Below are 25,084 nucleotides of genomic sequence, written 5' to 3'. Positions count from 1 at the left end.
TCTTAATTTTCAACTCGTATGTTTTATAGAACTGGACAATGGACAGGAATCAATTCACATATTATTGTTGAAATACAGTTGATAAGTAAGTGTAAGTGAATTCTTTGCTAGCTGCTTTGTTAGCAGCAGCTCTGTGGAAGGAGAGGTTCAGTCTTGGAGTCTGTCCAGACTGAAGTAGTATCTCAAAAACTAGTGTATGAAGGAAAATGAAATATTTATTCATGGAGCCAAGAGGATGAATCCTAAGGACACTGATGATCCCCTGACTTTTGATCCAGCGCCACCACGACGGTCACATTCTTAGTTTGTTTTGTTATTGCTATTGCTACATAGCTAACCTTAGCATTAACAGCTGTTCACTTACCAGTCTTACCAAGAGCCTCAGCCATTGTTGGATTTACAGTACAAGAGGTTGTAGTTCGTCCTCTGAGCAGCTACTTCTTCAGGGCGGACTGGAAGCTACAGTGACTCTGCATCGGAAAGTGACACAACTGGCTGACCAGGCTGGGGCTAGCTGGTTAGCATGCTAACTCCAGTAGAAGAAAAGAAGTGAAAGAAATAGTATCAAAACAAGAGGGTTGCTTTCCACAGCTGGAGACAGCTGTTGTTGAGTAAGGGATTGAAGTTTGATGCTGAACTCACAATGTTTCTTCTAGACTGGTCAGTAAACAGTTGTTAATGCTAATGTTAGCTATGTAACAATAGCAAAACTTACACATAGCTCCTGTATAAAAAAAAATGTCTCAAAAACTATTGAACAGATGACCATTACATTTGGTCCAGGGATTCATGCTCTCCTCAGGATGAACTGAAATAACTCTGGTGATACTCTAAACCTCTGATCCAGCACCATCACGTCAAAAATGAACTGGTAACTGAACTGTTGACCCAACACCTGCAGAACTAATGACATTTCCACCAGCCACAGGTTTACTTTTTATTTAATGCTAATTAGCAAATATTAGCATGCTAACACACATGCTAAACATGATACCTGCTAAACGTGAGCATGTTAGCATTGTCATTGTAACAGCAAGGCTGTTCAGCCTCACATCTGCTAGCATGGCTGTAACATTGCAGTCTTGTTTGTGTTTGAACTGTTTTAAAAATGGACAGATTTAATTCTATCCATACCACAGAATGCTTACAATGTAATTTTGATTCTTATTATATTACATGAAATGATTGTAATGTTCAAGTGCGACAGATCAACTTTCTTCTGTTAGAAGCTGTGGCGAGTTAGAACAAGTCCAGATCTATGAGTATATGAAATAAAGTGACTATGCTGAATCACCATCGTCACTGACCCACTGGTGACTGAGAGCCCTGTTTTCAGCTCAGCATCAGTCATTTCATATTTTTGATATGACCCTGCTTCTACCAGATGAAAGAGCCTCTTCCTGCTGTTTCGGTTCTGCCTGAAACTTATTTAACTTTTGCTGACAGCTCAACCTTCTGTTGAGCAGGCACCAAAGAGAGAGTTATATTTATCCCTCTGAGCTCCTCATGGGTATTATAAGATAATAAACACTTATTCTCTCTTCCACCACACATTCATGTCCACCTTGGCTGAAGAGATACACTTCCTAATGTAATTCACTGACCATAGACATTAATATTGTTTCAACTTTTTCAACTTTCAACTCTTCCTTCAAAATTCACACATAGCAGAGATGGGAAAAAAATAAAATGTTTGAAAATGAATTATTCTGAAACTTATCAAAATTCTTGTTTTATTAAAATACACGTCCCTTTTTTTTTGTCTATTTGTCTTTTAATCTCACATTCATTCCAGTTTACTTGTGTATTTGATGTAGTGTCATGAGGATATGTGTTACACAGTTAATGCATTATCATAACATCCATCTCCCTGTCAGGTTCAATTTGGTTTGTCATCCATGTCCCTCTGTGTGAGTGATGGATGCTGAGCTGACAATGGCCTGGATTCACAGACCACTTTAATAGGATAGGTAGGCATTAGAGGTAAGACTCTCCCAGCATCCAGGTGCACCAAATCCAGTGTGCCAAATCCACTGTGTGGCACACTGGACGGTACACAGTGGTCGGTGGAGGTAACTGGACTTTTTTCAGCACTTTCTGGGGAGAAAAATAAGGTGAATTTTGATGCACTGATGTGTGTTCAGTTGGAGACGCACCAGTTGGGATATAAAGTTTTAACATTTTATCCTCCAAGGATTTTGAGCTAACTTCTCTTGACTTTTTTTTGAGAAAAAAGTTTTTTTTTTCTCACAAAGTTATCATCTATGTGTTTTTAATTGCGCTTGCACTGTTGCTACCAATCTATTTTCCAAATTCCGTGTTGTATTTCAGTTTTGTCATCTTCAGCTCTGAGCCTTTGGAGTCCTGCCTCTCACCTCTTCTCCTCTCTCACAGACGAAACACAGCATCGTCCCTCGTTACCTCGCCGCTCTCCTTCCCCTATTCCCCCGGTAACACTCCTTCTCTGCAACCATGGTGGTGATGAAGATGAAGTTCCCCTTTGAGAAAAGGGTGAAGCTAGCCCAGGGACTGTGGCTCCTCTCCTGGTTTGCCACAGTGGCCGGGGCCATAACCTTCACCCTGGGGTGCATCCTTAAGACGGAGCTCCGCAGGAGGGCAGAGGTACTTTTTAAAATTTAAATGCTTAGTGCTTCATGCTTAAGAGCTTACTTCATATTTCTAAAGCTTTGTAGTGAGTGACTCTTCTTTTACATTTTAGTTACCAAAAATTGTGATTACTGTTAAACTGTGATTAAATAAAATGGGTGATGTGTAACTCTCAGTGTAACAGAGACTATGTGTTGGAACTTGTGGTCCAACTGTCTCATACTCTAAACTCAGCAGCCACATTCAGGGCCAACTGCAGTAAGTGATTAAAAACTAATTTGTGATTTACATAAATGTCATCAAGAACATCTTAATGCTATCTGTCATTTTGGGAGAAAACTTGAAAATGAGACGTTTCTTGAAAGGATAAAGTAAATCTGATACCATCAAAGAAATGTCCTTGTTAAGTGGAGATCAATGAGAGATAGATAGACCTGTGACCCACTTTAGATCCTGACTCATCATTCAATAAACCAGGCTCTGTCAGTCTTAATCATGCTAATCCCCTATTGAAGCCTGTCATTACAACTTTGCATTATTAACAAAACTACACAACTTTATATCTTATTTGGATGTTTTTCTTTCCCAGATTGAAACAGTTTGAACAATTTCATTTTCAGCCTTAAAAACATATTTCATTTTTAAACATGTTTGTCATATTTTTAAAAGTACCGACATATAATTTACCAGTGATTAAGAATGTTTTTTGACAAGAAGGGGCGTGGTCTATTTCAATGGTTAGATCCTTTGATAGCAGTAGCTGGGGTTATGACAGTATTCTGTTTACACACTTTAATGGTTTTAAAAAGTTTAAATGAATGTGTGCATATTGTGAAGAAGAAAATTAAAAATGAAATGAAACATCAAAAGAAAATGAAAGACATACACAATAAATAGATAAACTACAGAATTTATGAGGTTTACAAAAGTGATATCATGTCATGCCACAATGTTTCTTACTCCATCATTTTACTCCAAAGTAAAATCAACGTCATCAGTGTTACTGAATGTGAGACATCTATAAAACTCCACCATATTCTGGATGCCCCCCCCCAACACACATATACACACACACACACACACACACACACACACACACACACACACGCATACACAAAAAGAAAAATGTGAGCTTTCTATTTCCTTTTAACTCAAATCAACTACTTTAACTGTCAGCTGCTCTGTGAATTTCCAGACTTCGGTCTTATACAAAGATCTTCTGCATAAATCAGTGAAATGTGCCTCGTTTCCCAAAACAGCCTCAAAAAATAGACGACACTGCACATCCTGTTCAAGCAGCTCGCTCATTTCCTGTTGAGTATATAATCATCAGTCCATGTTATCTTTTTCAGTTCTGCAATTTTAATAACGCAGGAACCAGAACCTAAAAACAGTCTTGTATACCAGAACATCGCAGTGCAATAGCACATTTAACAGGGGCCAGAACATAACTGCATGTCTTTTAGTTTATGTGCTTGTTTTTCACTCTCCTCCAACAGCAGCTTCAGGTGCTCAATAGACTCTGATTAAACTGAATGCTGTAATCATGAGTATTTGTGTCTGACTGTGATGCTGAGAATGAAAATGATTAAATCAGGAAATCTTCCACAAATAAATGAAGGGCTATTTTTTTACAAAACAGCAAACACAAACAACTTTTGAGCCTTTCAGAGTTCATCAACACACATATTGTGGTCAAACATTGTTCAGACCCAGAGAGCATTAACTTTCCATCTACGTTTAAAATTGCAGCCATAGAAAAAGACTCAATTACCAAAGTTTAGATGTTAAAATAAATGTTGAATTTTCAGATAATTTCAGACAAACACGTTTCTTCTGTCAGGTGTTAAAACAGCATCTTCACATGTTTGTTGACAGATTGTCCATCATTTTTAACAAGATACTTTCTGATGTATTTTTCCATCTCAAACAAACTGATATTGATTATATTACTGTGTCACATACTTACAGGTGATGGATAACTCAGACATACATGTTGTCCCCAACACCCTCATGATAGTTGGTCTGGCCTCTTTGGGTATCAACTACTTTGCTTCAAAGATCTGTCAAGATGCCCTGGACACCGAGCGGTTTCCTCGCTGGAAGACCATCTTGAAGCCCTACTTTGCCGTCTCTTGTTTCTTCACTGTCCTCATGCTGCTGGCTGTCATCATGAGCTATGCGATGAAGGGCAGTCTGGAGTCTTCTCTGAAGGGTGGCTTGAGGAACGGCATCCGCTTCTACAAGGACACAGACACCCCGGGCCGCTGCTTCCAGAAACAGAACATCGATCGCCTGCAGATGGAGTTTCAGTGCTGTGGAAACAGTGACTTCAGGGACTGGTTTGAGGTCCAGTGGATCAGCAACCGCTACCTTGATTTCAGCACCAAGGAAGTGAAAGAGTAAGTTGTGGAAAAATGTCAGGAGTTAGTTTCACATCAGTGAATATAGGTGGAAAGAGGAGGACATCTAATAACAGTGCTGTGTTTACAGATTTAACCTGACACGTTTCCTTTGTTTCCTTAGCCGCATCAAGAGCAACGTGGATGGCCGTTACTTGGTAGACGGTGTCCCGTTCAGTTGCTGCAACCCCAGCTCTCCACGGCCATGCATCCAGTATCAACTCACCAACAACTCAGCTCATTACAACTATGAATACCAGACTGAGGAGCTCAACATCTACCTCCGAGGCTGCAGAGAGGCCCTGGTCAACTACTACATGGGTCTGATGAACACCATTGGTGCTGGAGTGCTGTCAGTCTTCCTCTTACAGGTAAACTACCAGAAGAATTACAGCGTCCAACAATGGCTTCAGCCAGGGTTTGTGATGCTAAGGTGTGCTTTGTATCTGTATTAAAAGTGGCTTTTTAAGGACCGGTATTGCTGCAAAGAGGTTATAAAAACATGAACAAGTATGAATTAATATCATACATTTAACAATGTGTAATGTGTCAACAATAAAATTCCTGCAGCTGTATGATTCAAACATATCAGCAATGAGATTATACAGTATCCATCCATCACACATCCGTTTGCTCGTCCTCATGCACTGTGATGGATGCTGCTCTACATCTGATTCGCTCCCTCATTTCTCCGCCTTCCTCCCTCCCAGGGTTCTGTGCTGGTAAGCTTGCGGTTCCTGCAGACCGCCATGGAGGCGGTGACAGGGGAGGAAAACACAGAAATGGAGACAGAGGGGTACCTGCTGGAGAAAAGCGTGAAAGAAACCATCATGGAGTACCTCGACCCGGTGCTGAAGTTCCTCCTGCTCACAAACCAGGTGGAGGAGGGCACTACTGCAGCGGCCGACCCAGCTACCGCCTAAATTACATAGGATGTACACACATGTAAATAATTTTTACACAGAGAGCGCAGTGATGAGTGATCATTTAAATTGGAGAAGAGAACATGAAACACAGATTTGTATGAATTTCACAGATTTAGGGATAGTATTTTTTATTGCCAGATGACCCTCACATGTAAAGTAAATGTTGACTTTATTACTGTACTTGCCCATTCAAATTCCATGTGCTGAACTGATCCCTTCTCTGTAAACCACATACTCCATAACACCAGAGAAGATACCCACAGACGTTATTGTAAACCCAATACTCTACAATTCTACAATTTGTGAGATACTTGTTGGTACTCCTTAATATGAATAATACGCTCAAAATCATTGAGCACATACTTCATTTTTTATCATTTCACAGTTTTATTTTTTCCGTCATTTACGTGAATGATAAACCCTTTATTGATACATTTGTTTACACTTCCACAAATACACAAAGTCACTCCATTGCTTTTGAATGTGATGTGCATTGCTAATTTCATTCTTATGTTAATTGTCTGTGTAAAAAGCAATAAAACAATCATCAATCTATCACTTGATAAACAGTAATTCATGAGGGATGAGGCAAAAAATGTTTTTTTGGTCCTACAAAGACAAGGATGTAAAGCTGACTGTAGAGAGACATGAGGCACAATGCTCTGCCTTGCAACAGGACTATGACATAATGTAACAGACAACTTATTAAAGTTTGAAGTTACTAATTGTTTCATGGAGTGGAGTCACTCGTTCCCTCTCTTTCTAATGTAAAAACAATACATGCAGACATTAAAATACTTCATGTCTCCCTCCATAACGGGAGCTCTAAGATTTTCCCTGCCAGTGAAAGGAATAGGATTAAGAGGATTGATGAATCGATGTCAGTAATGCAGTGAAAGCCATCAAGTGTGTCCTCTGTTATCTCACCTTTGTTAAAGCTTTTAATCCCATTTGTTAATACTCAGCCTGCTGCGATTGCAGTTAGACACCTGCGTCAGGTGGATGTAAGATGCAGAGTGAACCATGCGAAGACTTTGTGTGCTTATAAAAGTCTAAAATATTATTAATAATAATAATAATAATAATAACAACAACAACAATAATTATAATGATAATAACAATAATAATATTGACATTGATCGAATTGAGATCTAACTTTTCAAATGCAGCTATACTGTAAAGAGTTTGTGATGTGGCGGCTCGTTGGGTCATCGATGGAGTTTCTGATTTTGCCACAAAAAAAGAAAAATATCTAAACACTCTAATGCTTTTTTCCCTTTAATTTTTCCCATGATAGTTCATTAAATATGAAAGAAATCTACACTGTCTTTATTACCAGAAACAAACATTTGGTTCATCCCAGGAATCTATTTGTAATGTCAACCCCATATGAAAAATGTTATTAAAAGCCCCTTTAAAAACAAGACTGTGTACTGAGTGATTCTCTGGATCACCTCTGACTGAGAGCATCAAGAGTTTCACATATAGGGTTTGTAATTGCAAAAGAACCAGGCTGTATGACTCTCACTGATTGTCTTTTTTTGAAGCTTCTATAGCTGTCTAATATTTACATCAAATAATTTGATTATGATGTATATTGTGATTCAAGTCATTCATTACACTTGATGGAGAAATTTGCAGGTTATGAACCTGTTGATCACCACAAGTTCTATCACTACAGTAACACAACGTCAGACCCACTGTAAGTCAGGACCATGCAATGAATATTAGTTTTGTGAAGGTTATTTAAAGTTTTTGTTGAGACTCTGTTGATTAGTCTTTTCGTATTAGAGTGATATGATATTTTGTCCAGCAGGGTGACAAAACAAACACAGAAATATGGTACAACAATACCCACTCCACATGCTTCTAACATGATACCAAGGTTGTGCTGCAAGACTCAATGAGCTAAAATGTATTACAGTGTAAGAAAGCATAAAGCATAATGTAATTCCACAGCCAGAAAGAGAAAGAGTCTGATTATAAACTATTTGAAATTCAAATACATTTTAATTTAAAACATGGATTAGCTTTGGCAGCAAACCACTGTTTGTTAATGAATATAAATCACATACTACAGCTGATAAACAATCTGCTTCCTGCGTAATTACAGCTGCCTGGGACGTGTTGATCACGTGACGGTGAGAGACGGCGCGCTCTATCGCGTTTCGACTCATTCTCGGGATCGTACTTTTTTTACACCACTTTATTCTTGTCGCACCCGAGGTGGTTGAAGACCCGCCCCTACACTGCCGATTGGCTAGTTTGTGATTAAGTTTAAGCATGAAGAGTGGTGATTGGTTACTATTGGAGCAACAATAATCAGATAAGCCAATCAGAGGCAGAGTAGGGGAGGGCCTTAGCCCATCTCGGGTGAGGAAAAAAAATAGCAAGTTTGAACCGGTCCCCTTTAAAATCTGTCAGCACGGCGCTATAAAAATAAGCTCCTGACGAATATCTTTAAATATTTGGTCTTAGATATTTTAACAGCTACTTCATTAACGAGTGCTTCAGTTATCGAGGTGTTTCTATTCTTGCAGAGTGACTGTCACACCCATTAAAGAGTGGTTCAGAACAACAGAGTCGTTCGTCCGTCACTCTCGCAGCTGCCTGGAAAGCTAGTTTCAGACAGCTGGCTAGCCAAGGAAATACCATCAAATCATTGATTAGCTAATGTATTTAGCTACAGTATTTACAAAAGTAGCGGGATCCTATCCAGGATAAGCAGCGAGTGGAGGAAATAAATTTCAACTGGCAGGTAGGTGGACAAAGACATTTTGTTCCATCACTTGCCATTAACAGTAGCTGTATTGGACTGTTGGACAAAACACCAAAAGTTAGCTAACTAACAGATATGTTAGGTGACCAAGATGTTATCAACGGATAACTGAAATGTATAAATAGGTCGGAAAGTATCGTAGTACTGTCAATGCGTCAGTAGCTAACACGGTCGCTTCCCCTGCCTTCAAGCTAACTGAGCTAACGCTAACGAAATGAAGTTTAGTGGCGTTGAGTTGTTCTCTGGAATATCTCAGCCATTGTTTGGGCATGTGTAGGACAATCCAGTCAGATTTTAGCAAGCTAACCTTGGTCTTACTGACTGCCATCGGGCTGTTGCCGTGATATCTCTGTATTTACCACCTCTCTCTGACGTTACTTAGACTATAGTATTGAAACTCAAAGCCTTATAGAAATACTTTATAAATGGGACGGAGTAACAGTGAAACGTTGGGACCAAACGATCATTTCAGTTTAGCAGGGTGAGGTCAACAGTGGTCGATTGGGATGTTCTGATTGTACAGGGTTTTTTTCCAGTCTAATACCACATGGTGGCACTGGTGCTCAGTGAAACCTGGGCTAAATTTGCCTGATTACTTGTTTATTGAAACATGACTAAAGGAAATGGGTGAAGTGGCATGCGTCAGTGACAAAGACCCACCAGTTCATGTTGCAAGTATTTGGCTAGTCATCTCTGAGGTAATAACTAAGTCTTTTTTTGAAGGTATATAGGACCAAAGCAAGTGTCCTAAATATAACTATGCACCACATGCACATACCCTCCTTAGTTGGCCCCTCTGGTCTTTTTTTGTGCTGTTATGTTTGTTTTTCTTACCCATCATATTAATACTGCTCTGCACTGTGTAAATGTGGTAACAGGTTTTGAATTTGGCCATTGCGTGTTTCAGATTAGAGATGGAAGGAGACGACTGCAGTTTTCCTCCAGACTCGTCAGATGACCACTCACAAAGAGGAAGTGTTGCTTCTTCTGCAACACTTTCCCGTGGTACGGAGCAGAAAATTATAATATAAATTCCCCCTCTGTGTTTTTAAACATGCAGTACTTTTCATTTGTATCAACTTAACGTCAAATTAAATTTTAATTTAAATGTGTTGTCGTTCGGCTTATTTCCTTTTTATAATGTTGTTTATTTTCTGTTTAATTTTGTGTATCTATGATTGTTCACACAGCTCAAGATGTACTTATATACCTGTTTGGTGACAGTGCAGTCCACTTATCTGTAGAAGGGCTTGGCAGTGTCACTGTGCAGGAGCTGGGCCGCAGTGTTCGTGAGGCTCTCCATATTCCTGAGTCTGCACAGGATGCTTTTGCCTTCTGGTTGTGTTCTCCACTGCTGGGTAAGAACTTTTTCCCAACACACTCTACATTCATAAATGCTCCGACTCTTTGTTGACGTTATGAGAATGCTGAGATGCATATGGATGCTTCTTTCTTAAAAAGTGGATACCAAATATTAGATAACACCTTATTTTATTGACAAGATGTCAGGCAGAATATGTGTCTACATGCCTGGGCCCGAATGATAAAGACCAGACATATGTTAGATATATCAGAAGATTCATTGCAGGGAAACACTATTACATTTTATTTCCTCCACACTCCTCAGAATTGCAGTTAAAGGTGAGGCATCAACCATACAAACTGTGTCGGCAGTGGCAGGACCTGCTGTATCGTTTCACTGAGGCCTCCGAGGAAGACATTTCACAAGGTGAGAGCTTGGTCTCTATGTTGCTGTGTTTACAAAAAAGGAAACCTGATTTCTGATTCAGGTTTGTGAAAGAGTGGCTGTGATAGCAGGGTAAAGAAAAGCAATATGCCTTATATTAAGTAAACATGAAACTGAAATGAATAACTTCATAGCCGCAGATGAACAGTAGGTTCTTTGTAAAAAATGTTTACAATAAGATAAAGTAAGGCTGAACCCGTCGTGTCACTTTGCTGTCAATTTAAAAACTCCATCCAAGACGGAAAAAAGGATTACAACCTTTTCAGGGTACAGATATCATCATATATGCAGTAAAACATGTAAAATATATTAACTTTGCCTCAAAAATGTGGTAGTGTCCAGCTTATCAAGGTGCATCTACAGTGGATATAAAAAGTCCACACACAGTTATGAAATTGCAGATTGAAATAAAAATAACTTAATGTTAGACTTTTTCCATCTTTAATGTGACCTTCAAACAAACACAAATCCAGAGGGAGAAAGAAGCTGTGTTCAAAGTTCCATTGAATATTCATTCAACAATAAAGTCTGTTGGCGAGTACAGCAGTATATACCTGCCATCAGTGAAAGGGATTCTGATTAAACCCAGACTAAAGTCAGCTGTGCTTGTAAGATTTGCTTGAATGATTGGGGGGGCATTCAACAAGGAGAACTAATTGCGAGATCTAATTGTTAAAAAGTACCAATCAGGAGAGGGATATAAAAGAATATCGAAGGCATTGGATGTACCATGGAGCACTGTCAGAACCATCATAATAAAGTGGAGGAAATGCAGAACCACAGAGTAGTTGCAAAGATCAGGACGTCCCTCCAAAGTTGATGATGGAAGAGGAGAAAACTCAGGGAGGCCAACAGCAACACTGAAGGAGCTACATGAAGGGTCACGTATTTCATGTGATCACCATCTCCCCTATTCTGCACGTCTGGGCAGAAAAGAGAAATCAGACTCTTGGAATGTCCCAGTCAGAGTCCAGAGTCCCACTGGACATCTGTGGAATGACCTGAAGAGGGCTGTGCACAGGAGATCCCCTCACAATTTAAAGGAACTTGAACTTTTTTTGCAAAGAAGAGTGGGATAAAATTACAGTCAAGTGAACAGAGACTTTTTCACAAAAACCTGCTGCTGTAATAAATGCAAAAGGTGCTTCCACAAAGTATTAGTTTGATAGTGTGTGCAGATTAATACAATCAGGATGTTATAGGTTTTTTTTTTTTAAATATTTCCTAATAATTCAATTAATTTTTTTAAACATTTTATTGTCTGTATTTGTGTTCGTTGCAAAGTCACATTAAAGATGGTAGATGTCTGACACTGATGGTGTTTTTATATCCACTGTAGATCTATTCTCTGATTTCCTGCCTGAAGCCCGTAAATAACCTGGTTCCTCGTGTGTTTCTATGTATGCTGAGTACAGCCTGTTTCTTTTTCCTGCAGCTGTTCCCTCTGGATTTGTAGCTTACTTATAAATCGTTTGTGCTTAGTAGCTTATTCAGGGTAAATAAAGGATAAAGGTGCTGTCAGGTTTGTTTGGAATAAATAAAGGGAAAAGGAAGGGAGTTGGCACAATAAGCAATAAACACCTGTGGCTGAACAGGAAAAGAAAAGGCTGGAACATGTAGAAAGTCAAACTGCATCACGAGCAGTTACAGTTACTGTGAGGGATATTCAGTGGACCTGATCAGTGTGTTGACAATCCTGTCCACCCTGTAAAACATGAACATTGTGTTCATTATATACTACGTACAATTTATAAACTGGTTAATCAAGGCAATAATTTATGGCTGCAACTACTGATTATTTTCATTTACAATTTAGTAAATCCAGAGTAAATCCCATATGAATGTGGTCAAGGACACAACCTTCAGTTAAACAAACTGGGATTAGACCAAACGGAGATTTTTACTTTTTACAAAGTACAACATTGGTTGTTGCTCTGTCAAAACTGTCACCCACAAATGACGTGTGGTGAAGTGTCAGTCTGTTATTTGTCATGACTCTACCAGTTGAACAGCTCACATGTGCTTTGAGTGCTTTCCGTCCAGTGATATCGAAGAACGGGTGACACAGTGACAGTTACTGCTAATAAAACAAAAAGGATCACGAATGCATTGCATAATCATTGAGATGCTGTTATGTGTTGTTGCGGAGTAGGTAGGGATACCACCCACAGTACAGGACTGTGAGCCAGAGCAGAGTGGGCTGGAGGGGGCTTGAGTGGTAGATTTGATGTTACCCCCACATCTACTGCAGTGTTCGTCTCTCATCCCTCACTCCTCCACTCTGGGTGATGAGGCTGAATTTCACCCATTGAATGACGAGAGAACACAGTCACCTAACCCTAATGCATCACTGTCCTCTGCTCTTTCCTCAGATGAGCCATTTCTCCAGTACAGACGGAATGTGTTTTATCCTAAATCTAAAGAGCTGCAGGTAATATTGCCTCTACAAAACATTCATTACTCTTATATACAAGTGAATTATAAAGACACTGTTATCCATCACTTGGTAGTAAGGGTCTGTTTCTTACAAATGCTCAGTGAGTGTAAATGAAGATATTTGGTTAATGTCTGAAAGCCATTAGACTGCAGTGGTCATTATGGGATTTCCTGTAAATCAGAACTGTTTCAGAGGGGCTACTGGGGTAAAAATGTTTTTCTGTGTTATATAATAATCTTTATTTATAGAGCACTTTTCTAAACCCAAAGTTACAGAGGAAGCAAACTGTAATCAACATGTTGTAAAACCATTAAATTAGATAATTAGAAGCGACTTCAGTACGTTACAATAAAAGAAACTCAGACAAACTCTGAGCTAACTGTTGATAACTGTTGATAATCTCCCGAGCAGATCGATGATGAAGGAGTGCTGAAACTTCTGTATGAGGAGGCCAGGAGCAACATCCTCACAGCTCGATACCCCTGCGATCCCGAGCACTGGATGGGTCTTGGAGCCTTGTCTTTTGCTATTGATGAGGGATCTAGTCTGGACAGCCAACAGTTTACTTCTACCATCAGGTAAATTCAAGAGGCTGGTTAAAAAAAATTACCATATTCTGGATGTGTTTAGTTTTGTATTTTTGTTTTCACATTGTTGATTCTTTGACTTCACTTTTTGGCTAAGAGTTAGATGATACGATCAATATCACTGGATGTAAGGCTACAGCCTGGACATGTAGCTTAGCTTAGCTTAGTTTAGTGTATTTTAGCGTAAAGGCTGGAACAAGGGGAAACCGTGTGGCTCTGTCCAAAGGTAACAAAATCTACCTTTTCAGTACCTCTGAAGCTCTCTGGTCTGTGCAGATTGCTTAATTCACACTAATTAGTTTCAGAAGAGCTCACTAGTTACAACTAAAGTGTAAAGTTCCCGTCCAAGAGACTGACCAGTACATAACCCCCTCATGAAACTAGATTAACAATTTTCCTCTTCAGTTTTTACACAGATTAAACAGTAGACAGCAAGCCTAGCTGTTTCCCCTTTATGCTAAGCTAAGCTAACAAGCTGTAGCTTCCTATTTAAAAGACAGATATTAGAGAGGTATTGATAACTCTCTTTGAGAATGGAAATTATTATCTGAAGTTGGCAGTAAACCCATGATTTGAAGTATGAATGTTTTTGTCACAGTGGTGTAATTATATGGACAGACACTGATAAGAATGTGAAAGTCGGCCATTTTCTGGGAAGAGAATCGTCACTTTACATCATGGCAATAATTTGACTTGACCTTTCTGTCAACACATGACTTACCTGACCTTCTGTTCTTTTGGCTCCAGCACTTAATTAACTGAACTTCACAATTCACAGTTCACTCGGTTACAGTTTGGCCTTTTTAGAAAATACACATCTGCGTCTCTGTCGATTTTGTCAAACGGTGAGAGAACGCCTGCTGCAGCTCAGTGTACTAGAAAAACCATTGACACAGTAAAAAGCACCCCCGAACTCATGTCCCTAAACCCACGTTTTAAATGGCAGCTGGTCGATTTAGCAGCTTCGAGTACTTCGGCACAATCAAAAACAAAACGCTGCAATTTGATGAAAATCAACAGGCATTGTGAAAAAGGTCAGCAGTGATTCTCTTGTTTGAAGAGGCTTTAATTTTGTCTTATGGTGATAACACTCATTGAGCCACTGCAGCAATTTTCAGTTGCTTGTTGGTTTGTGCAGGAATGAACAAAATGACATTTTGGATTGGAGTGAGATGATCATGAGAGTGTGTCTCTTTTTTTCTCTTTAAAGCCTTTTGAGACTTGACTGTGATTAAGGGGATGTGGATTATACAGTTGGTACTTGACGGAGCCTATGAAACACTGTACATATAATAAAGGAGTATAGTCACTGTTCTTTTTGTACGTATTCATGACACACATTACAGGCTGTTTACAGATAGCAGTAACTGAATATGTTTAAGGAAGTCTCGTCTTTGTTTGTGTGTTTTAATAATGTCTTAGTTTGTCAGTTGTTTTTATCCGTCATCATCTCTTTATTTGGTGTTTAATGATTATTAAATGGACAATTTGAATTTTGCATCAAAACAAACATGAGTGCTTCATCCCAATAGTCCATAGATTACATCTTGTTTTCATAATTTTTCTCTTTGACCATTGATCATAAAGCAGTAGACGAGATGAGAAGAGGCACTTAGTTTATCCTGTTCACATAAATGACATGATGTTTAATGTTTGAAGCAGAGTCACATTAGATCATCTTGGTATCTACAGATTGAATCATTCCCTGTATTGTAAACACTGGTTACCGATTATAAATTAGACCAGAAGCTGTTTTCAGGCCTTTATTATTAATGAAGGATATTAAGGATTTTGATGTCAGTAGGTGAGTAGTAGTAATTGAAGAGAGGAGTCAAAACTAACACTTGTTTGAGGCAACACTTTTACTATAAGGAACTTTATTTTGACATCAATGCGTTTTGGTCTGTGGCTTTATTGCAGCCCAGTCATAATGACACAGCACAGCAGGACAGGACAGTGACAGTAGGTTGTTTCTGCAACAGAAGCAAAGGTCAACATGAAATTAAGCAGTAAATGTCAGCAAATGAATTATGAATTGAATATAATATTAAGCCCAGGTTTGCACAGATACGAACTCGTCTTCTCTGCTCTCCACAGAGAGAAGAAGCTGTCCTCTTTTCTGCCTGCACATGTTGCCATGGGGGGTGGAGGTCTCCTCTCCACTCTGAGGGGGAAGTCGAGCCGTCAGGCCGGGCTGGAGCAGAACCTGTTGGGGGAGTACAGAAAAATCAGCACATCTGCCGCAAGCCCTCCTGAGCCCACACAGCTCCTACACCAGTACCTCAACACATGTCACACTCTGCCTTATTACGGGTAAGCGTTTGTGTAATGAGCCATTTATATTTCCCTACAGAAGATAGTTTTAAAACTCAAAGGCAACGATAGACACACCTCAAATAACTGTGAATCATGTTTGTTTTTCAATCGACATTAACAGGTGTGCTTTCTTCTTTGGGGAGATTGACAAACCAGCGCAAGGGATCCTTCAGAGGGGAAAACGCAAAGCTGTCAACATCGGGATCTGTCTGGAGGGAGTTTATGTGATGGATGTCAAAGAGAAGGTGAGCGCTGGATCTTTTTTTTTTTTAAATGAAACGTCATGTTTTTTCTCACCACGTATGTCTGTGCATACTTGGATAATCACTGTGCACACTGCAGACATTTTCTCTCCCCTCTCATTCCTCTTCGTGAAAGCGATCCTGACTTCTCTCTCCCTGAACATGTTTCCTTGCAGCATGTCCTGCTCGGCCTGCGTTTCAGTGAGCTCTCCTGGGACCACAGCCACCCGGAGGAGGAGGGGGACTCGCACATTCTGTGGCTGGAGTTTGATGGAGAGGAAGACGGTACTCCTGTCAACAAGCTGCTAAAGATCTACTCAAAACAAGTAAGAAAATGTTTGTGAAATTAAATAAAATTCACAAATGATCTGATGTGAATGTATTTACATCTGTGCGGCGGCTGTACTGTGGGTTAGATTGCCTCAGAACTGTCGAGTGTGTTGTGGTGATTGGCCTGTTTGTTTTTTTGGGCGGCACCTGTCCTGACCTGCTGACACCTCCACCATCTCTGCTTTACTTTGAGCATCACTTTAAGACCGTCTTGCTGCTGGAGAGGGTGGCAGATGTGGTCCTCTTGTGTGCGTCTCACTTCAGATGTGTTCAGCGTTCAGCCGTCTCTGGAGCGCACTGCACCTGGTGTTTTGGAGAGCCTTCAGATCGGGTGCAGCTGCTGTGCCCATTTGTTCTTGGAGTGGCGTAACATTTGAAAATGTCAAATCATTACAACAAATGATTGTTGGTTTGAAAAAGACTGAGCACAACAGATGGTGAAGAGATGTTACATAATGGTAGAGCCAGTCACAAATAATCACAGCAGGCCCTAATCCAAGGCTGGCAGTGTGACCCAAATCAAAAACTTAAGTACAGCTGTTCATTACATATACGTCTCAGGATCAGACTTAATAACTTGTCTTTTTTTTTTTTCTGTTGGACCAGGCAGAGCTGATGAGCGGCTTCATTGAGTTCTGTGTGGAGCTGAAGTCTGCGTCGGAGGGAGGGGCTGCGGCTGACACGGACGGCGAGGTGAGCCAGTCTCCGCAGCCCGCCAGGAAAGACGACAGCAACAAGAATGGACGTGGAGGAAGGCGGGGGATGCTGCACAGACAAAGCAGTGTTGTGTGCAGTCGGGTCCATTCACTTAACACTATCAGCTACGTGGACAACGGTGAGTCTAATGGTTTATATTAATAGTCCAACATATTTACAGTGTAATCTCTCTAGAGTGAGCTGCTTCTGTGCCAAGACAGTCTCCCTGTAGTCGCGTCAGTTGGAGAAATGTTTCTATATTTGTCCCTTTTTTTTTTATCTTTCAGGGAAAGAAATCAAACGCTTGAAACCAAAAAGAGCCGCGTCCTTCTTCACCCGACAGGCGTCTGCACCCACGTACTCTGCAGTGCAAGTGACAGAGAGTCTGGAGCAGGGTTAAACTCACAGAGCGGCTCTGCCCCGTTCCTCTCCAAGACCAAACCTGAACATTTTACACTGAGATTTAAAGAAAAGACTTGATATGAGTTTGAGACATTTAACTGATAATATATGAACATGCAAAGGACCAAGCGAGGGATCTAAGTGCGTGTGACAATATTTATCTTCTGAAGTTGTGTATATTAAGGGAGTGCAGCAATGTGAAAAACAAAAAGATCTTTTAACACCGATGCTTCTGAGGTTAAACTGAAGTGGCTGTTCATTAGATGGCCTTAAAGAAAATATTCTGATCACCATATGACAGACCTCCTTCATAAGTCTGAGACAAGCCTTAGAGAAACCCTCAGACGATGACTGTGTGATATCTCGTGACCTTTCTGCAGCGCTCTGGAGGCGGTTTTACTGCTATTACTCAAGAACTTTAAACCTCAAAAGAGTAGAACCACTGCATTACCTCTTTTTACTTTAACTCTTCTTGGGGATTGAACACCAAGAATGTTTCAGTACATCCCCTTTATAACATTAACCATCCTGCTCAGAACTGCATGAGTTAGCACAAACTCTTTACAGTCAGCAGGGGACGATCTGAGGGCGTGTTCCCACTAGTCTGCTTTTTTAAACTGCCAGTGCCTTGTTCTAATGAAAGGGTGAAGCCACTTTAAAAAAGTACTTAGTACTTAGTGCTTGGTGTTACGGATCATAAAAAGTCTGTATGGGAGCTCACTGGCTGTGTTGTGGAGGTTTCTTGTAAGTACATGTACTTAAGAGTTTAACATGATTAATATTTGCTGATATTTGCAGCTAGTTACTGTGGAGAAACAATGCAGGTGGTACATCGCACATTTAAAAATGAACTTTTATTTGTAAAAGCGGGAAAAGTGAATTTGGTGCAAACGTGTAAAATAACAGGATAAAATAGTATTTCAAGTGTTTTACAGCTTCCAGGTGTAAAAGCCAAAATTGCACGTTCACAGTATCAAGTGCTCATCGAGAGCTGAAGCTGATTTACACCAACCGAAGAATCGGATCAGTCAGACACTAAACTACATGTTAAGTTAGTAAAAAGAACTAAATATGAATGTACTGTACCATGCTGCTACTTTTACCACTAAATGATCTGCAGTTATCCAGTTAAAACATATCACATTCAAAGTTAAACTTGTAAATCAGAACCATCAGTACAGGTGACATCCAGGCACAGGTCTGGACTCGACTGTCACCTGCTCGGTCAGATCGGATCAGCAAAGTACAAACTGATGCAATATCGTACTTGTGCAACTTCTGACATGAGAGAGGCTAAAATAAGACAAACCTTCCTGTTTAACTGTGATCTGCTGTGCTCTACACAAGCACATTCAAACTGCAACTTAAATGTCTAAGTTTCGGTTAATGATTGTTTTCCTCGCAAACACAATCATGGTTGACATTATTTGAAAGAAGACAGGGAACACTATCTTTGTGTGATGTTGCTGACACCTTGTTTTCAGCTTTGTGACAATGCATTTTCAAATACTCCAGTGGGTTTATTCAGGAGAAACCAAGTTAACTAGTGATGGTAGAAAGTAGAATTTTCTCAACCCATGAAGAAACATTTAATGCTTCAGTTCATCTGATAAATTAGAAATCACTTTATCCTGAGATGGTTTTCACCGGACTGTGACAGTCTGCTCTGAGCATATGACACAGACCTTTTCGACTATGCTGTTGAATTCTCCGTCTGTACACCAAAGCAAGCCTATCTAACATGCTGCAACACAGAATACTACCTTAACGCTCCAGAGACAGAATTCAGATGTTGCCGCAGGTGTCTCTCCGAACATCACACCAACCCAGACACAGGCAGTTCCTGTCTCTGCTGCACGATTAACAAACGTGGCCACCTCACTAACGGCCATCGAAGAAGTTATACAGCTGTATAACACTGCCATATGTCCTCCTTTGAGATGCGGTGCCATCATGCGTTCTTCCTGATTATCCTGAGCATGTAAACTGCAAAATGTATTTCCATTTCTATGCTTTTGACTCGTACGTCAGCAACTGTCTGTCCCCTAACTGCAGCAGTATATTGTTGCTAATGTACACTATGCATGTCACATTGTAGAATAGGCATTCCGACAGACATCATGTGATACTGCACTATTAATACTAATACACTGTTTATAAATATTTTACATCTGCGGATTGTTTTGTATCGTTAGCTTTTATGAGAGAATATTTTTACTTTCTTTTTCATATACTTGTCAGTGTTTGTACACTAGAATGAAGAAATAGGTCATTTTAAGCATTATCTTCTCAAGCAGTCACTTTGCAGAAACATTAAGTGCCTTTTTGTTTGTACCAAGTTGGCATCTCAATGACTGTTTTGCTACTTGGAAACCAGGAAATTTGGTATTGCTATGGTTTAAAAAAAAAAAAGATTTGCATTTTGTGACGTATTTCCCACATTTTCAGCTAGACAATGCATTTCACATTTCCTAGCTCATGTGAGTGTAACTACACTGAGCTGCTGTCAGTTTCTCTGTTGGTCATTTCTGCCTTCATTAACATATGTCCAATAAGTTTTTTTTTTTAAATAAACTGATGCAAAGTGGCCGTTTCTCAGAGAATATCTGTGGAAACTTGTGTCTACCTACACCCTCAGTGTACTGAAGCCATACTCCTGTTAACTAACATGTTATCTTGTGTGTGATTTTATTCCGCGTCAATGTTTCTACCACATGTTCTGCTCAGACATGGATTATTGTAGATTTATTATACAATCAAAGCAGGAACTTCATGGTGAGACCTGCTGTACCGTTTCAACTAGATGCATTTAATAAAGTTCAGAAAAATAATGTAGTGTTAAAGTTTAATGCTAGTAACAATGTGGGGATGTAAGCGTCATATAACACATATTTAGACAGTTGTTTTGTGATTACTCCTCTTTTTTACATTCACCTAACAATGTTATTTACTATAATTCGGATTATTTTCAAAAATACCTGACTGAATTCCTGCGACTATATTCCACTGTTACAGTATTGTCCTTGATGCAATATATAAACTTTTAACAGATTTTGAATCTTTGACCAATAAAATTACATTTGTTCTCTCTGAAGATGAGGCCTGTTGCTCTTTAGCTTTGATTCTGTCTTTTTCTTTCCCGTGATTCCCCTTCTGCACGTCAGCCTGCAGTTTACCCAGTCATACTAATTCACATACAGAACACATCATGTTTATGATTTTTATTTTAATTTGTTTTCATTTTGTTTGAATTATTTTATTTGAAAAATCATCAGCTCTTAGTATCTGCAAACAAAACAGAAATATTTATTTAGGAAATTAATTTTATCTTTGGTTCAGTTTACTGCTGTAGTATATTCTATGACATGCGCAGTAGTGCACTTCCGGACCAAAACTAAAACATTCCTCACATTAGCGGCCGGGTATTCTCTTGACTGCCCGTACTCTTTGGCGACGTGACACCGGATAGGCTACACACCCGGAAACAGTTACGTTTTCGAGCCAGTTGCTTGTGTATTGGGGGAAATATGACATTTTCTAACTAATGAATCTGTAAATCTGCGTTGATATCGGCAGACAGTTTAGCTACACGGACATCAGTCACTTCTGAGCAAGAGGTTACCGAGTGCGGGCGGCGGTGGAGAGCTGTCTCCTGCCAGCTGGACGCCTGTCGTCTTTGTTTATCGTCGCTTTATCCCTGTATTTCTCAGCTGGCCGGAGTTCGGTATGGACGGTGAGGCGGACGGCACGGTGGCGGTGTCGGAGGACTGTGACCCCAGCAGGAGGCGGAGGGTGCACGGCATGCTGAAGCTCTACTACGGGATGAACAAGGAAGGAAAGGCCGCGGAGGAGATGGAGTCCCTGGATCCCTGCGACATCAACGGGCCTCATTTTGACCCCGAGCTCTACCTCAACAAGGTGAGGGACCCTGCTGTCATGTCACCTGTGTACTGTGTCTCATTACTCACATCCTGACCTGCTGCACTGTGCGTTGTTACAGCTGAGTCAGTATCAGTGTGACATGGGCCTGCGAAGACTACAGCCCTATTAACATCTGTGCTGTTAAATGAGAGAAATTTGAATATAAATTAAGATCAATAAATCAATGTAGACAGTTGTGATTCCAGAGGAAACACAAAACTCAGTGGGAATAAAATTCAGTTTTCATTAAACCAGTGCTCACTCAGCTGATTTTACATTTCAAGGAAGTGCAAGTGCAAACGTTATTGATTTGACATTGTTGTGGTTAAAGCTCTACTTACCTTTTATATTAGACCTCTCCTCCTTTTAAGTCTGACTGTGAGTTGTGTGTCTTGTGTCCACTTGCAGCTGAGAAGAGAGTGCTCTCTTACGGAGCTGATGGACCAGGAGACCTGCATGGTCAAGCAGATCCGCTCTTTGGACAGTGACATGCAGACGCTGGTGTATGAAAACTACAACAAGTTCATATCTGCTACAGGTGAGGTGACGTCTCACGCACTGTCGTTGAAATGTGCAAACCCACATACTTAAGCCACCCTTCTGTGCTTTTCCAGACACCATCAGAAAGATGAAGAATGACTTCAAAAAGATGGAGGATGAAATGGACTGTCTGTCTGCTAACATGGCGGCAATCACAGAGTTCAGTGCTTCTATCAGTGGAACTCTTCAAGACCAGCACGCACAGATCACAAAACTCTCAGGTGAGACATGAACTGGAGCTTCTTCTGTTGGGTCACACCTGGTGGTGGTGGTGGTGGGCGGGGCTTCACGATGGTTATTTTAACATTTTTTGTGATGTTATGTTTCACTGCAGGGGTTCACACTCTCTTAAGGAAGCTGCAGTTTCTGTTTGAACTGCCTGCTCGGTTGAATAAGTGTCTGGAGCTGCAGGCCTACGCTCAGGCCGTGAGCTCCCACCGCCGCGCCCGCTGTGTGCTGCAGCAGTACAGCCACCTGCCCTCCTTCAAGGGAATTCAGGACGACTGTCACGCCATCATGGACAAGCTGGCGCAGGAGCTTCGGCAGAAGTTCAGGTGGGGATTTCTGAATCTGTATTCAAGTGAGAGGGAGCATGACGCTAAAGAGTCATGTTCACTGCCAGAAAGAAATGTGACTGACAAGTGTGCATGCACATTTTCTAAACCACAGAAATAAAGATCAATAAAATGAGAAATATTTATTTTGTTCTTTCAGACTGTTGCCATAAGTGTGCTCTGATTTAATCAGAAATAATGATAATGTTTAAATAATGCTTTGAAGGGAATATGGGCACAAAACCATCTTTTTTGCTCCTTTTTTCTTTATAATTTTCCATATTGTCTGTATACTGATGCCACTAAGGCACAGACATCAATATATGTTCTACTTGCTTGTGCAAAATCCTTTTTGCATTTTGAATTTTTTAAAGAACATCTTTTCCTGTATAATTTCAAAATTTTCCTTGGACCAACTCTTTCCACCTGTTTTCTTGTGCGCACAGGGATGGAGGGTCGAGCGCCAAAGATTTATCAGAGTGTGTGGAGCTGCTGCTGCAGCTGGATGAGCCAGCGGAGGAGCTCTGTGATAAATTCCTGAGCCATGCGCGATCTCGACTTGAGTCGGACCTCCAGGGTCTGGAAGCAGAGATAAGACCGTACCCGTCTGCCTCAGCTGTGAAAGATGCTTCTGCACGCAGGCCGTTGTCGACCGCAGGTGCTGGATCTCCGACCGATAACTCCCCTAAAACGAGCACTCTACCTTCCCCCACCTCAAACACTGACATCCTGGAATTCATTGACAGAGGCTGCAATGAATTTGTCAGCAGCTTATGTTTGGTAATTACATCCTATCAGGAACTTTTTATCAATCATGCTCAGACAGGAGAGCTAGCGACCAAAAACATCCCACAGATGGCAAATGGCAAGCTGCACGTCTTTGTGGACGACCTGGCAGCTCGGTATTTCTCGCTTGTGGAGCGGAGAATACAAGAGGAGAAAGGGGTCGGAGATAACTCCCTCCTGGTCCGTGCACTCGACCGCTTCCACCGCAGACTTCAGGCTGTGGCCAAACTGCTGCCAGGCTCTGCCGTGCCAAACAAAGGCACTGAGATTGTGGTACGGGCAGCGACAGAGCGAGTCAAGCAGTACCTGTCTGCTCTGCAGAGCTTCTACATGGACAGTTTGACAGACGTGAGGCAGGCCTTGGCCACGCCTCGGCTCTCTGTGGCTGGTGCTTCAGTGGCTGGAGGCGGAGCTCATCTGGGGGGGGCGGCCTCTGGTAGAGATGCTCCGACCAGCCTGCCAGAGCTGCTCTCCTCCCTGTCGGCCTCCATCCTCAATCAGATTAAGTCAGTGCTGGCATCAGTGCATCTCTTCACAGCTAAGGACATCACGTTCTCCAACAAGCCGTACTTCAAGGTGAACAGTTTCTCACTTTATTTGACAGTAATTTACCAGATTGCATCAAAAAATAATTTTCTGCTCCATAAGAGCGAGAACTCGACCAGTGGGTAAAAGCACAACTGAACACAGATTATTTTAGTGGGGTGAAGTAATGGTTTAATTTGTGACTTCCTGTTTTGTTTCTGCGCAGTGACAGTGACCGTCCTTTCTGTCTGTCTTCTCCTGGCAGGGTGAGTTCTGCAGTCAGGGAGTACGGGAGAGTCTGGTGGTGAGCTTCATAAAGTTTGTGTGTCAGTCTTCTCGCCAGTTCTGTGAGAGCGCTGGAGACAAAGGAGGGTCGACCCCCCCGGCCCTTCTGTTGCTGCTGTCTCGCCTCTGCTTGGACTATGAAACCTCGACTATCTCCTACATACTCACGCTCACAGATGAACAGTTCCTTGTGCAGGTGAATATGGTTTGTCACACTGTCAATGCAGAATATTGTTTTTGAATGTATTTTTTAAAAACCCCTTAAAATGAATATAGTTCACTCCTTTAGTAACTGATTTCCCTGTCGTCTAACTACAGCTCTTCTTGTTTTTGTACCTTCTCAGCACCACAGTCCTGTAACACCCGTCACAAGTTTATGTGCAGAAGCCAGGGAGGCGGCACAGAAACTACTGAACCATTATGTCAAGGTAGATTTTCACCAACGACAGTCACTGAGGGAAAACAGAGACGTCACGACAGGAAAATACTCGTACTTTTCTCACGGATCTGTAAACTCAGTGGTTTGTTTTTGCAGGTTCAGGGCCTGATAATCTCCCAGATGCTAAGGAAGAGTGTCGAAACACGAGACTGGGTCAACACCATCGAGCCACGAAACGTCCGAGCTGTGATGAAGAGAGTCGTAGAGGACACCACCTCCATTGATGTGCAGGTAAAACTTTAGATAATCACATAGGTCTTCCAGTCCAATCACGGCGCTCTCATCACCAGCTCTCATCGCCGTGCATGAGCAGTCTGTCTTATCACCTCGTGTGCTTCACTGTAGGTGGGACTTCTGTATGAAGAAGGTGTGAGGAAAGCGCACAGCAGCGACTCCAGCAAAAGGACTTTCTCTGTCTACAGCAGCTCCAGGCAACAAGCGCGCTACGCTGCCAGCTACACTCCCAGGTAGATGAGCTGCAGACACACCCGGTGCAGGGAGGAGACAGAAGAGTTTTATTTCGTTTGGTTTATTTACAACATTCAGACTCTCAGGACGATGAA

General features: G+C 41.1%; 3 protein-coding genes across 3 annotated transcripts; all 3 read left to right on the top strand.

Moving 5' to 3' along the window:
• The first annotated feature begins 2,000 nt into the window (after window positions 1-2,000).
• rom1a (retinal outer segment membrane protein 1a) lies at window positions 2,001-7,359 on the top strand. Its single transcript, XM_023418235.1, has 5 exons — window positions 2,001-2,114; window positions 2,395-2,622; window positions 4,579-5,009; window positions 5,134-5,380; window positions 5,720-7,359. The coding sequence occupies exons 2-5, from the start codon at window positions 2,473-2,475 to the stop codon at window positions 5,930-5,932; spliced, it is 1,041 nt and encodes a 346-aa protein (XP_023274003.1). The 5' UTR covers window positions 2,001-2,114; window positions 2,395-2,472; the 3' UTR covers window positions 5,933-7,359.
• A 988-nt stretch (window positions 7,360-8,347) lies between these two features.
• On the top strand, window positions 8,348-20,565 carry frmd8 (FERM domain containing 8). Its single transcript, XM_023418339.2, has 11 exons — window positions 8,348-8,693; window positions 9,622-9,719; window positions 9,905-10,072; window positions 10,342-10,443; window positions 12,834-12,892; window positions 13,310-13,476; window positions 15,583-15,798; window positions 15,923-16,046; window positions 16,220-16,369; window positions 16,980-17,208; window positions 17,357-20,565. The coding sequence occupies exons 2-11, from the start codon at window positions 9,629-9,631 to the stop codon at window positions 17,467-17,469; spliced, it is 1,419 nt and encodes a 472-aa protein (XP_023274107.1). The 5' UTR covers window positions 8,348-8,693; window positions 9,622-9,628; the 3' UTR covers window positions 17,470-20,565.
• A 367-nt stretch (window positions 20,566-20,932) lies between these two features.
• On the top strand, window positions 20,933-25,084 carry vps51 (VPS51 subunit of GARP complex). Its single transcript, XM_023418197.2, has 9 exons — window positions 20,933-21,389; window positions 21,801-21,930; window positions 22,007-22,153; window positions 22,267-22,486; window positions 22,933-23,848; window positions 24,063-24,278; window positions 24,427-24,510; window positions 24,618-24,752; window positions 24,867-25,084. The coding sequence occupies exons 1-9, from the start codon at window positions 21,198-21,200 to the stop codon at window positions 24,990-24,992; spliced, it is 2,166 nt and encodes a 721-aa protein (XP_023273965.1). The 5' UTR covers window positions 20,933-21,197; the 3' UTR covers window positions 24,993-25,084.

Source organism: Seriola lalandi, unplaced genomic scaffold, assembly GCF_002814215.2.
Source record: "Seriola lalandi dorsalis isolate HSWRI2012SDOR001 ecotype SW California unplaced genomic scaffold, Sedor1 jcf7180002054581, whole genome shotgun sequence".
NCBI classification, from domain to species: domain Eukaryota; kingdom Metazoa; phylum Chordata; class Actinopteri; order Carangiformes; family Carangidae; genus Seriola; species Seriola lalandi.
Note: the sequence above shows the minus strand (reverse complement) of the source record. Positions and strands in the feature narration are given on the sequence as shown.

Coding starts and splice junctions, on each gene's coding strand:
- vps51 (XM_023418197.2), top strand. CDS start 21,198: ATGGACGGTGAGGCGGACGGCACGGTGGCGGTGTCGGAGGACTGTGAC. Junction 24,511..24,617: donor TACTGAACCATTATGTCAAG/GTAGATTTTCAC, acceptor TTGTTTTTGCAG/GTTCAGGGCCTGATAATCTC. Junction 24,753..24,866: donor CCACCTCCATTGATGTGCAG/GTAAAACTTTAG, acceptor GCTTCACTGTAG/GTGGGACTTCTGTATGAAGA.
- rom1a (XM_023418235.1), top strand. CDS start 2,473: ATGGTGGTGATGAAGATGAAGTTCCCCTTTGAGAAAAGGGTGAAGCTA. Junction 5,010..5,133: donor AGCACCAAGGAAGTGAAAGA/GTAAGTTGTGGA, acceptor TTGTTTCCTTAG/CCGCATCAAGAGCAACGTGG. Junction 5,381..5,719: donor TGTCAGTCTTCCTCTTACAG/GTAAACTACCAG, acceptor CCTCCCTCCCAG/GGTTCTGTGCTGGTAAGCTT.
- frmd8 (XM_023418339.2), top strand. CDS start 9,629: ATGGAAGGAGACGACTGCAGTTTTCCTCCAGACTCGTCAGATGACCAC. Junction 10,444..12,833: donor CGAGGAAGACATTTCACAAG/GTGAGAGCTTGG, acceptor CTCTTTCCTCAG/ATGAGCCATTTCTCCAGTAC. Junction 12,893..13,309: donor CTAAATCTAAAGAGCTGCAG/GTAATATTGCCT, acceptor TCTCCCGAGCAG/ATCGATGATGAAGGAGTGCT.